The sequence below is a fragment of the Mytilus galloprovincialis genome, chromosome 2 (assembly GCF_965363235.1).
Source record: "Mytilus galloprovincialis chromosome 2, xbMytGall1.hap1.1, whole genome shotgun sequence".
In the NCBI taxonomy this organism is placed as follows: domain Eukaryota; kingdom Metazoa; phylum Mollusca; class Bivalvia; order Mytilida; family Mytilidae; genus Mytilus; species Mytilus galloprovincialis.
Window position 1 is genome coordinate 107,178,313 of NC_134839.1, and position 14,307 is coordinate 107,192,619.

Sequence of the window (14,307 nt, forward strand, 5' to 3'; positions counted from 1 at the left end):
AACTTTTGAATGAGGGAACAGCAATCCTGTTTTAGTATCATGATAATGATATAAAAATAAAAATGCAACATTATTCAAAGCATACTTATACTGAAGCACTGGTTGACTATACCATTGAATACTGTGTCAATTATAAATCACCTGGATTTTTTGTGAAAAGCAAAAATTTACTTTTTATCAGTTCCAAGGAAAAAACATGGAAAATGTCACCAAGACCTAAGTAAAATGCATTGGTAAGTAACTTTTTGTACACATTTCAACATGATGTGTTTTCATTTGTTCTTGAAATAAGTGTATGTTATATCCTCTTGGGTCTTATTGTGTTAATCCAGAAGTCTTTCCCCGATCACTTTACTAATTGCAACAAGAGTTTTTACCACATGCAATTGGGTTTACACACAGATTGGGTACATCTAACATCCAGGGGGAGGAGACTGACCTACTGACCCTCAAATAATATACTATTTATTGTGTAATCAGTATTAAAGAGATCTGGTATCATATTCTGCTTTCCTCTCCTACAGTGATTGTTTGTGACATGTATCTGATTAAGAAAAGATTAGTGTGCCTCCTAGTGAGATTCCAGTTGTAACTTCAAAGTGTCGAATGTTAGACAAATTAACCTCAAGATATAACAAGTGGTCTGTGTATGTTAATTAATTGCATCCATGATGACAGCATCTTTATCATAAAATTAATTACTTGTAAACTGAAATGGCTTTTCTGTTTGTTTAAACAATACTTATATTACATATAAGTAAAATATATATTTTCCTGTCAACTATCTTCATACTGATTTTAACTACATGTATTTATTAATTCTAAACATTATTTTCATGATTATTCAATCACGTCATGTGTTTTGAAAAGAAATGAAATTTGATTTTCAAGATAAACATGTTGAAAACATTAGGAAGAGACATCAACAAAGTTGTGAAAATCGGTAAATCACAAGGTATCTATCTTCAATCAGTACTTTTGTCGCCTCTCTTATCTTATAGTTCAATATACAGGATAAATGCAGGCTTGATGGTTTCTTCTTAACTTATTCTGAGAATTGAACGTTGTTCTTTGTTTATCCTTGCTGCTCTTAGCTTTATCCCTTAAATGGTCATCTGACATAGAATTAACATGTATAATTAGCATTGCTAAATCCATATCCTGCAGACAAAATACGAGTTTGCAGCAAACATCCCATGAATGCACAACATCGTTTGCTTGATATCCTCTTGGTAACTTTGTAATAAGACTTAGATAGTGAGGATCATGTCATGTTTACCATGTCAGGTGGTAAAATAAACAGCAGTAATATTTGTGTAGTACAATTAAGTAATATAACTTTTAAAAACAGGCTATAGGCTCACCCTAATTATTGTTGCAAATGTTATGCATGGTCTTTTTTATTCAGGCTTTTTTACAAAACAATAACATAGAGAAAACATTGAAAATGTAAAGTATATTGCTTCATGTATGTTTACAAAAATGTTAGCACTTCAGACAAAAATGAACAAAATAAAGTTCTGATTGAAATCATCAAGACTGCAATGGTGAAAGAATATGTCCATTCATATTTGTTGATGTGTGTTGGAACTGATGAAACTCGACATCTCTGCTTGGAACAAAGTATAAAGGGATGTATGTAAGGTTACCTGTAGACCATATCTGTAATAGACATATATGATTGTTTATTTCATGAATAGTAAAAAAGATAACCAATTTCTATATACTGGTATATTATAAATTTTATATCATGTATCCATAGGGCACTATATTGTTACGTAATACGAAAGCAAGTTCTTCATATGTGGTATATAGGTTGTGTACAAGATGTAAGTTTGTACAAATTATAACTTGTACAGGGTTTTTGTACAAGTTATAAGTTTTTTGACACCTACCTTCTTGCAACAGGTGATACAGGTTTATCTTATAAAATTTACCAGTGTAATGTTTTAAATTTAAAAAAATATACTTCAACCTAACATTTAATTCTATTCTTCTTGTCTTCAAACTGGAAATGAGAATACCTAAATGGTTTAAATTTTAATATTATTTTTTTCCTTAGAAAACCATATTCATATCCATATAAAATATTTGTGTGGTCTTATAATGTTTTTGTATCAATGCTCAGTATTAGACTGTATCATGAAGTTCTGAAAATATGACAGATATATGCGAAGCAAAAGACTGTGTGCTTGCATCATCCATTTTTGTTTAGCAGGTCATAAAACACTGATAATTTGTACAAAAAATCTGTACAAATTATAATTTGTACAACATTACAACTTGTACACAACATATATATGCTAAACATGTGTTAAAAAACAGGGATAACACAAAAATTATATATAAAGTTCGTCTCAAATTTAGCACTATGTTTAATAGATATGTAAATTAGTCTTGGCAAAAGCTTTTTGCCTTTTGTCTAGGGTTGTTACACAATACATGATGTATAGTGACAAGTAGATGGTGTACCTTTCAGATCATCTATGTTTAGATTGGAACCCCTATATAACAGCTATATTCTTATACACCAATATCTAACAGCTATATCTTTATACAGAAGAACATCAATCTTAAAAATTGTCACATGATTAGGTGTATATGATTATATTCAAATTTTATGTGATGGCATCTTTCACTATAGACAATACATAGCTAATCTGAAAGCTACACCATCTACTATATATCTTATGAAAATTGATATTGTCCTGACTTTTATTTCAAATGTTTGCAGACCAGGAAGTAATATAATGTACATCAGATTAAAATGTTGATTTATAGATAAAGCTTTTATGTCTTTATAATTTTATAACATGATTTTCTCACCAATGAGCAATTTGATATATATTTTGTTCAGATATAGGATTTTAATGGCACAATTTAATCATTATGAGATTTATTTATAACAAGTATTTCATACCTTAAGCTTCAAACTTAAAAAAATTTCCAGGGGGATTTTTAGTTACTATTTGTCAATAATTTACCTTTATCAGTGCAATTTTTTACCTTGGACTTCCCAGTGTTTATAAGGTCATGTAACATTAAGAATTTATACAGATTTTATTCACTGAGAATTCCTTGAAATTGACAGAATACACAGCTAACTTGTATGCAAAGAAAAACTATCCAAACAGGTGTAAGTTTCAGAGGAGTGATAAAACACTACATGCAATTAAGGCAACATATATACTGGACCATAAAATAACCAAGTCTCTGATTGGTCACCTCTCCTACAGGGCATCAACCAAAAACTGTGTATTAAAGTTAAAATGCACTGAAAAAAAACATTAATGAAAGCTATCATTGGCACCAGGGGGATTTCAAATACTTGTTACTCAACAAATTTTTAACCTGGCTTTTCCCATTTTGTATACAAACATCGAATTCCAATGGGGACTAACTGTGCACCACTTATTGCGGACCTGTTTTTGTATTGCTATGAGTTACAATTTATGACAAAAATAAGCAAAGACCCATCGAAACAACATCTGATAAACAAATTTAATAATACTTTTAGATATTTGGATGATATTTTGGCTCTCAATAATGACGACTTCAGTATGTATATTAAAGAAATTTATCCTGTTGAACTTACTTTAAATAAAGCTAATACTAACAATGACAACTGCCCTTTCCTCGATCTTGATATCTATATCACTATAGTGCGGTGACTGAAGGCAGATTTTTTTGAATTTAATCTCCCCACCGAACACACACCTACATGATATATCATTGGAAAGAGGAAATCGTGTACTATAATAATATACCTGTCGTCAGGACTTGATATGGTCACATTTTTTTAAATTGAGGTCAAAGGTCATATGTAAAAATTTGTGAAAATTTGGGAGGGTTTCAATTTTGGCATTTTTTTCTATTTCTAAACTCTACCTAAATACAAATGATACTGTTTTGTCTTTAGTAATGTTTGTTATTATACATAAACCTTAATCATTGAGATTTTTTTATCAAAAAAATTCTTAAAACGATGTTTTATAAATAAAACTTCAAAAATCAAGTTTTCAACCTATAAAATGTTTAGAGCACCTTAACCTTATGAAAAATATCAATTTCAGATAACAATCAAGTGTCATGTAGGACAATACGTTAAAATTATTTTTTAAACTATCATAGTGGGTGAGGTATCAAACCAAAGCCATTGAACACTACAGTCAAATATGACCTCATATTAAATTTGCGAATACTTCAGGTTTTTTTTATAGACTACTCGTTGCTTTTTGTTTTTTTCACAATTATTACTGCTACCATAGTATTATCTTTTGTAATTGTGTATTTAACTCTGGTTAATGTCTATTACATTATAGGTTTTGTAACTATATCCCCCCTTTTTTCCCTTGCAACGTACTACAAACTTCAAAAGTATTCCATATAAAAAAAAGAAGATGTCATATGATTGCAAATGAGACAACTCTACAAATGAGACCAAATGAGACATAAAACAATTATAGGTCCTGTACGGGCTTCAACAATGAGTAAAATTCATACTGCATAGTCTTTAATTCCCGAAATGAATAATGTAAAACAAACAAAAATCTAACGGCCTGATTAACATGATTAATGTACAAAATAAATAAGAAAGAAACAAATATAGTATAGAGAAACAAAGACAAACACTGCAGTACCGTCTCGTGACTTGAAACAGACACATACAGATAGTGGCGGGGTTTAACTTTTTTAAGGGCACGCCAACACTCCCCTAACCTCGGGGCTTGAACCATGTGTATCAGTGCAACAAGCTTTATACCAAATCAACCGTTATCTCCATCATCTTCATTTTCATCAATCGTCACAAGACGTGTTTTAATATTTCTACACATTTCACTCATGGCAACAGGTCTGCAAATGAAAGGTTTTGCTGAAAGCGAACACGTTATTTTGCGTTTTTCTTTACAAGTACAGACAAGATATTGTAGGAAGTCCAAAGACATTTGTTCTTAAAAAATACCAGCTTCAAACCATCCCTAGGCTATCAATTCATCTAAGATTTAACAGAGATCTAAAAGGGGGGTTAGGAAGGTGTGATGACATCCATATGCTTGTCTGCAAAGATGCTGGGGAAACATTATACGAGACGTACACACTATCTTGAATTCGCTCAATTTCATGGTTGGCAACACATTAGATAGCGTCGCACTTTACTTTAAGAAGCATAAAATCCTTTGGCACGCAATGTTTCAACAAGGTGTTTTGAACCAAACTCATGGTACATTTGTAAAGCCAATCCTAAATTAAAAGGAGTAAAACAAAAACGATTGCCTCAACAATTGCATTTCCACAATTTCTCTGGTGCCATTTCCTGAGAAAAATCTTGACTGTATGCAGTTTTATTGAGTAACCATAACATTAATTGAAATAACTACGAAGGCATTGACTGAATTAAGAAGGAAGAGACAATTCATCCGAAGTTGGGTAGTCTTTTTAGAGTTTCGATGTCTTTTCTAAGTAAACTTGCAGCGGAATGAAATATCTGTCCGTTAGTTGTATCTATTACAGTTAACATTGAGATTTTGAGGTCAGTTTTCAATTGACTAGAAGCTTATATGGCATCATAAATAGTTATTTTGCTACTAATTATACGTTATATTTGCCTTGAACTTGTTAAAGTTGTTTGACAACTGAATTTCTATAGAAATGAATGAGTTTAGACTGCATTTTACATGTAGAATATTTTAAATTAGAATCAGCCGGAAGAAATGATCTATATTTATCAAGTAACGGTGTCATGAGGAATGACCAATAAATCGTTGTCAATAGCCAAAATAAAAATACTAGTAGTAAAAGTAGTATCGTGATCTACTTCCACGGGTTTGGATTTTTTTATTTCGTTTTTAGCAAATAATTTGTAATGCAACCAAAATGACAGAGTGCTTGAAGTTTAAAAGATGGACGGGAAACTATTTCAACTTTAACTTTATCTGACAAGGATGAAACATTTTCAATACGCTCATCTGATTCAAACTTGAATATTTTTTTATCTTTCTAAAATGTTTTGTTGCAACAAAATATACAAGCGCTCCATTTGAACGACTGCATTCTAGAACGTGTACAAATACCGGAAACTGGGTGACAATTAACAGTCAGATACATTGTAATTGTATGTTGTCATTACATATCAGACTAGAAGCTTCTAAAAGGGGGAACACATATGTTTACTTGTTTAAGTTTTGTAGTATGAACGATGATAAACTGCCTGCACAGAGTTCTTTAAATTAACAGATATGGCATGAAACATCTTGATGCCGTTCACCTCATCCAATCTTTTATGCAATGCAGATACACAAATCGACTTCCCTAAACTGGTAAATTGACTCAAAATTTCAATCGAGTTTGTTTTTTTTGCATATTATGCACTGCATAAAAGGAGTAGGTCCGGTAAGGACCGATTTTGGCCTCAAATTTCAAGTTTATCTTACGAAAGATTTTTATCACTTTTTAAACACTTAAGTGTCTATTTCATTTGAATCAATTAATTTATGTGAAAGATTTTAACTGATATAGTCATTAAAAACAACCCAATTCAAGCTCAAATATGAAAAATCTACCAAATATGCCGAAAAATGTCACTTTTCAGACGATTTTTGTCAAAAATGAAAGTGGCCGCATCCGTGTTCATCCTCAACCTTTATATATGTTATGTATTATCATAAAATACAACTTACATTTCAATATTAAGGATGAACACGAATGCGGCCACTTTCGTTTCACACGAAAACTGTCTAAAATTTAACTAAAATGTTAGAATTGTGAAGATTTCAGTAATTTAGCATGACTTAATGGTGCTATTACCCGATATATGTGCATTGCATTGTCAAAAACAGCCCATATTTATGTAGCAGAAGCATTCTACTGTCCAATAAATAACCAAAAGTTTACATTTTTTACATTTTTGTAAAATTGCTATATTTTGGGGCCAAAAAGGGGTCTTACGGAACCTACTCCTTTAAAGACTTTTGTCTTTTCTTTGGACTTAATGAAGCAAGATGCAAAGGACTAGGCATATCACGGAATATTTACTGAAACTATCCGTCAATCATTTTGATTTTACAATAAGACTTTTCTGACAAAGTATATTTGATGTTTTATAACGAAAAAACATAGAATATAAACATATACAAACAAATTATGTGGCATATATAAGTGCACTTTAATTGAAAATATGTGTATGTAATAGCGAAAAAGGTAGTTATTTAATATATCATTTGAGAGCAAATTATCGACTAATACACAAAATGTGACGGAAGGCAAGTGATTGAGTTCCGTGTTGAAATTGAAGTTTTTTACTCCATTCTTTTTCCATTGATTTCTTCAGGTTTTTTTCATATTTTGGTTCCGAAATTTTATCACTTATTAGTTTTATTAAATACTATATGCTTAAAATATTATGGGATATTTTTTATTAATACTATGAAGAAGAAACTAAAGTTTGAGTCTGAATTTGCAATTAAAATTACCTCAATTTTAAATAGTCTAAACATCGCAAATTTTATTGATTAGAAGGAAATAAAATACCAAATAGAATATTTTGACATATAAGAATAGCTTCAGGAAAAACTATTTCAATTAAATGTAAGCAAACATACACATTTTTTCATTTTGAAAAAGGGGGGTTGAAACTCTCCAATATACTACCTGTCATAAAAACGACTTTTTAGAAAAATGTGACCGTACAAAATTCTGACGACAGGGCAAAAACTAAAGAAGACATATTTGTCTTTAAGTTAAGACCATTTTTAGCCGTGTGTTATTTGGGGAGATTAAACTCGCGATCTAGACGACTTTTTACACTTCTGTCACCACACTACTAAGGGAAAGCTGAATACTAAAATTTATGATAAAAGAGATGATTTTTCATTTCCTATTGTTAATTATCCATTTTTAGATGGTGACGTTCCCTTGTCACCATCTTACAGTGTTTATATATTTCAACTTGTACGATTCGCTCGTGTATGTAACAATGTTTTAGACTTTAACGAGAGAAATTTATGTATTACTGAAAAATTATTACACCAGGGTTTTCGATATCACAAACTAGTCAAAACATTTACTAAATTTTATCATCGGTATAAGGACATCATTTGTAAATATAGCTCAACATGCAGACTTCTTATACGTTCAGGTATTTCACATCCAATTTTTTATGGAAATATTCTTTATAAAGTACAAAGGTGTCAGTATTCACCTCAAAAACTAACAAAACCTTTGAATAGACTTATTAAGAAGGGATATAGTTACGATACTGTTGTCAGGTCATTAAAGATTGCATATTTTGGCGTTAATATTGATTCACTTATAGGGTCTTTGCATCGGAACTAAACACATTTATTCAAAAACCAGTTGTTGGCATGACACGGGTTATGTTCTTCTCATATATGTTATGATGGTATGATACTAAACCCCTAACGGGAAGGATTGTGCCTGATTTTCATATGATGAAATCATAATCTTTCAGTCAGTTTAATTGAAGTCTTTAGTCAGTTAACTGCTAGTAGTCTGTTGTTATTTATGTATTATTGTCATTTTGTTTATTTTCTTTGGTTACATCGTCTGACATCAGACTTGGACTTCTCTTGAACTGAATTTTAATGTGCGTATTGTTATGCGTTTACTTTTCTACATTGGCTAGAGGTATAGGGGGAGGGTTGAGATCGCACAAACATGTTTAACCCCGCCGCATTTTTGCGCCTGTCCCAAGTCAGGAGCCTCTGGCCTTTGTTAGTCTTGTATTATTTTAATTTTAGTTTCTTGTGTACAATTTGGAAATTAGTATGGCGTTCATTATCACTGAACTAGTATATATTTGTTTAGGGGCCAGTTGAAGGACGCCTCCCGGTGCAGGAATTGCTCGCTACATTGAAGACCTGTTGGTGACTTTCTGCTGTTGTTTTTTTCTATGGTCGGGTTGTTGTCTCTTTGGCACATTCCCGATTTCAATTCTCAATTTTTATCAGTGACATCATTTCGAAGGGTGATAATTCGTAACAAATCTGGAGACACAAAGAGTTATTATATACTTGTGAATAAAAGGGTAATTCATTTTATTTTAATATGACGTTGTTCTTTCGCTTTGTAAACAACACTATGATAAAAATCCATAATAGTTCTTTATGCTTTTGGCGCATTTAAGTAATTTCAAAACAATGATGCCATACAAATGAAAATGCTAAGGCTGAAGGGTTATAATATATCTGTTATGTGAACCATCGAAATTTGAAAAATGTGATATAAAAATGAATGTTTGAGGTAAGTGTTGTTTTATTTATTTTCTATCGTATTATTCACTTATTTACTGATTTCAGCAAGTCAACATGGCAGCTTCTTAGATACGAAATATCAACTTTGGATTTGACATTAGCATACAAGAAAAACATGTATACTAAAAATGGCAAATGTTGCGTTTGAGAATGAACAGAATTAAGAACATTTCTTTCCAGCGGTTATTTACGAAATAATTCAAGCAAGCTACAGATTTATAAAAAAGTTTTTGTTTTATCTAATAGGGAGTAAAAAAGAACAGCCACACACACGGCAAAGCCACCCTGGCTTCAGTTTTTTAATGACCCTACTTGTCCTATCAGAATGGAAATAATTCCTGGAAGCCATAAAATTGTTGTAAATTTACACAAGGCCAGGGCAGTGATATTCATTAATTTTATCCCTCTCTAACGCTCAGGATAAATTTGAATATGACAGCCCAGGCCATGTGTAAATAAATCTACGGCTTCCATGAATTATTTCTTAAATAAAAATTAACCAATTAATTTATGTTAATCTTGAATGGGTCTTTGTGCAGTGTTATGTGTCCTTGATTAGCTGTTGAAGGTTATAGGTTAATAAAGATGTCATTAATTGGGTGTTTTCATATTAATTTTGTATTATGTCTTGATACAGTAATTTTTCTGACATAGTCGGTATAGTTTCGGTTTGTGCCCTTTGAACTTAAGGACGTTTAACTATGGCAACAGAATACGCATGCTCGAAAATCCTTTCTGTGATTGGAAAAAATTGCTGTCATGGTGGGTGATTTGGTTGTGTTTGAAAAAACGTCTCGTTAATTATATCGTGATGGAAAGCAAGTGAAAAACTATAAGTATTTGAACTAGTTCGTACAAAGATTTATATTTTTATTAAAATAATTGTTTCTCCAATAGCTCTTTGCATCTGTGACAGCAGTTTATTGGGGACAATTATATAATTTTTAATGTAAACTTTGTTGTACTAACGTACATGACTTTTAGAAGGAACCTACGCATGTGAGATTTCCGCAGGGTTTTGGTGAATGTAAACAGAAAGATACGAGGACCGAGAATACTGAACACAAACAGAGAAAACATTATTTAAATTGTATCTTTGTGCTTCTGAAGGTTATCGAAATGATAGTTTTAAACATATATTCAAATTTAAATATGTCGGATATCTTTTTTAAAGATAGTTCTTGCTTAACATAATACAGGATTATTATAAAGACACTTTTTAAATATATATAACACTATAATATAACTGAATAATGTACCAATACTGAGTAATACATGATAACATTACATGAACCTCTCTTTTAATTTATTCTAAATTTTTAAGAAATATTCCAAACTTAACATACAACAAAAATAAACTTAAGCTAAATCCACAAATAAATAAACAATATATAAGGAGTTGGGGTATGATTGCCAATGATAAGTGACCAAATGATGTATATTTATTACAGATGTCAATTCTGTGAAGACTTACTAATTACTTGTTACATTTACAGAGCGATACTCGATACATTAACAAATAGAAAACACAAAATTATACCATTTTATGTATTATAGGTCTTATGATTGTAAAACCCTCAACATTATTTTCTAGGACTAGATAATAGTCCAAAGAGTTTTATACCATGATAATTAATAGCCCAATTTACTATTGTACTAATTATGTAAACTGGTATTTATCTAATCAAGTAATTTAATAATATCTTTACAAAGAATATTACTCAAACAAAAGTACTTGGAAACCATTAAAAAAAACCATGTAAGGATCAACAAAGGGGTGATAATTATAAATTTTGATACTGATGCCATTAATCAATTTCTGAGGGTCAATACATGGTACAACGAATTTGTTTTTATCTAAAAATATTATCTTATGAACTTTTTCTTGGACGTAGCGATTTCTAAAATTTGTTTGGTAATTAACAGTCCTGCTGATGAAAATATATGACGGTAGAGAGGTGGGGGAGTGACTAAGATTAGCTTAAAGACTCACCCTTGGATAAATACTCTTGTTCATATATATCCTACATATGCCTCCATTTTGAGGAATTTTAAATAACAGTTAAACAAATATTCTTATTTGATTTATTTTGAATAATATGTAATGTCCTGGGGGGTGCTCTCAATATACGTACGAAAGCAACAGCATTCTATCAGAAACATTTTTGGTAATAGATACTCGTTACTACTGAGCCATACACTATTACTCGAGTACTCCTTGACATCCCTAATATTTATACTTACCACAGACAGAACAGCACCATTGTCATATTTAGGTTGAAATGATATATGATGTGGAATAGCTGTTGGTTCTCCTTGTACAAATCCACTGTAAAGATATATATAGATATATATGTAAGCAATATATCCTTAATATAACATCAAATATACTTATGACATTATAAATTGATCCTGATGCAAGGTAAATGGAGGCATTGATAGGCCACTTTTAAAATTCTAAATAAAAAATACCTGTACGAGGCATAGATTACCTTAGTCGTATTTGGCACAACTTTTTGGAATTTGGGATCCTCAATGCTCTTCAACTTTGTACTTGTTTGGCTTTATAAATATTTTGATATGAGCGTCACTGATGAGTCTTATGTAGACGAAACCTGCATCTGGCGTACTAAATCATAATCCTGGTACTTTTGATAACTATTTACACCACGGGGTCGATGCCACTGCTGGTGGACGTTTTGTCCCCGAGGGTATCACCCGCCCAGTAGTCAACACTTTTGTGTTGACATGAATATCAATAATGTGGTCATTTTTATAAATTTCCTGTTTACAAAACTTTGAATTATTCGTAAAACTAAGCATTTTCTTATCCCAGGCATAGATTACCTTAGCCATATTTGGCACAACTTTTTGTAATTTTGAATCCTCAATGCTCTTCAACTTTGTACTTGTTTGGCTTTATAAATATTTTGATATGAGCGTCACTGTAGACGAAACGCGCATCTGGCGTACTAAATTATAATCCTGGTACTTTTGATAACTACTTGACTATCTTTTTATAAATCATTTAAGTTTATTCCTGTTGGTTATTTAATCTCAAGAGTTTCACATGTATTTCAGATATTTATCATGTTTATAAAACTTCAACTGCATTTAATGTTTACTTTATCAAAATCCTGGCATTTAATTAACTTAGTTACACCCTTGTACTCATTAAAAAAGTTATTTCCCCGTTGACCTAACCATTGAACTCTTTTCTTTGTACTCTCCATACAGTTATTTCAGCTGTACACAATGAATTTACTTCCCTTGTACTCACTAAAAAGTTATTTCCCCTTGTGCTAACCATTGTACTCTTTTCTTTGTACTCCCCATACAGTTATTTCCCCTTGTACTCAAAACGGAATAACTTTCTTTGTACTTATCATGGAGTTATTTCCCCTTGTACACACCAGAAAGTAATTTCACCTTGAACTCATAATGGAATTACTTTCTGTGTACTCACTATGGAGTTATTTCCCCTTGTACTCACCAGAAAGTTATTTCCCCTTAAACTCACAATGAAACTACTTTCCTTGTACTCCCCAGAAAGTTATTTCCCCTTGTACTCACAATGGAATTACTTTCATAGTACTCACCATGGAGTTATTTCCAGCACCAAATCAACTTTTGTTCTGAACAATACAATCTGTCTCTTTATATGTCCACCATTATCTATAATAAAACAAAAGCCTGTGGTACATTTTCTTTGCATCATGATAAATAGGACAAATTAGGGCAATTTTCATAACATCAAACAACATTAGTTTTCAACGTCTATAAAAGGTTTTGTTCAAAATATTCAAAAGGATATCTTCATCAACATTATTCTGAGTTTAACAGTTATTAAGAAACGGACAATCACTTCACAAAGTGATCATTTGAATGAGTTAAATGTCAAGTGACACATATCAAATAGACATGTACACCTTACAATAACTCTACAAACTATATATCGTAGTCAATCAATTACATATGGTAACTGAGAAGTTGATTAAATCTAACACAGAAATTTTAATATTTATCACTGAATCACAATAATTAATCATTGTATCAATGCCCACTGTCAATATAAATATTACATCTGTCCAAGGGAAGTAATTCAAACAAAAAATGAACTCATAGCCACACTAAGATTACCCCCCTAATAATACAAAGTATAAAAAAAGCCCAGAAGTAGGTGTCTTATAGCCTGGTATACATGGTATAGCACCTATGAGTTATAAATCATCATTACCAATCTGTTAACCATATGAAGAATTTCTGTTAAGAAATATTTGACGAAATGTTTTAAGTTTATTATAAAAAAGAAGATGTGGTATGATTGCCAATGAGATAACTGTCCACAAAAGACCAAAATGACACAGACATTAACAACAATAGGTCATTGTACGGCCTTCAACAATGAGCAAAGACCATACCCCATAGTCAGTTATAATAGGCCCCAATAAGACAATGTAAAACAATTCAAACGAGAAAAATAACGGCCTTATTTATGTAAAAAAAAAAAAAAAAATGAAAGAAAGAAAAACAAATATGTAACACATAAACAAACGACAACCACTGAATTACAGGCTCCTGACTTTGGACAGGCACATACATACATAATGTGGCGGGCTAAAACATGTTAGCAGGATCCCAACCCTCCCCCTAACCTGGGACAGTGGTATAACAGTATATTGAAAAATTTCCAAGGTCTGAAAATAGAAAAGAGGTATTTTAAAGTTCCTAAAAGCCCTCACATAGTCAAGCTGTGACACATGCATGTTAAGCTTGTAACTGAGAAAAGTGATGAAAATATTTGTTGGGAGAATTGACAGATGGATGCTTATTTTAATTTCCAATGTTCAGTTTCCCACTTTATCATTCTTATAAGGAAAGCACATACCCTGAAGTAATACTGCTAATCTTTCACCTGTCTGGTCCCAAACCATGCTATGTACTAAACCTCCTGTTCTAAAACGGATACATATATATTTATAATACTGGACTATTAAATATGCCAAGTTCTGAATTGTTTACAGTAAGGGGAAAAAAT

At 31.5% G+C, this 14,307-nt stretch overlaps 1 protein-coding gene across 1 annotated transcript in view; it reads right to left on the minus strand.

Annotated features, from left to right (window-relative positions):
• Positions 1-1,366: 1,366 nt before the first annotated feature.
• Positions 1,367-14,307, minus strand: part of LOC143065296 (aladin-like) — a 40,648-nt gene continuing 27,707 nt past the window's right edge. The window contains exons 13-16 of the mRNA XM_076238792.1: positions 14,158-14,225; positions 12,869-12,944; positions 11,514-11,598; positions 1,367-1,662 (exon numbers count right to left, since the gene is read on the minus strand). Of these exons, the coding sequence (XP_076094907.1) occupies positions 1,534-1,662; positions 11,514-11,598; positions 12,869-12,944; positions 14,158-14,225 (358 nt within the window). The 3' untranslated portion in view covers positions 1,367-1,533. The remainder of the gene's footprint in view (positions 1,663-11,513; positions 11,599-12,868; positions 12,945-14,157; positions 14,226-14,307) is intronic.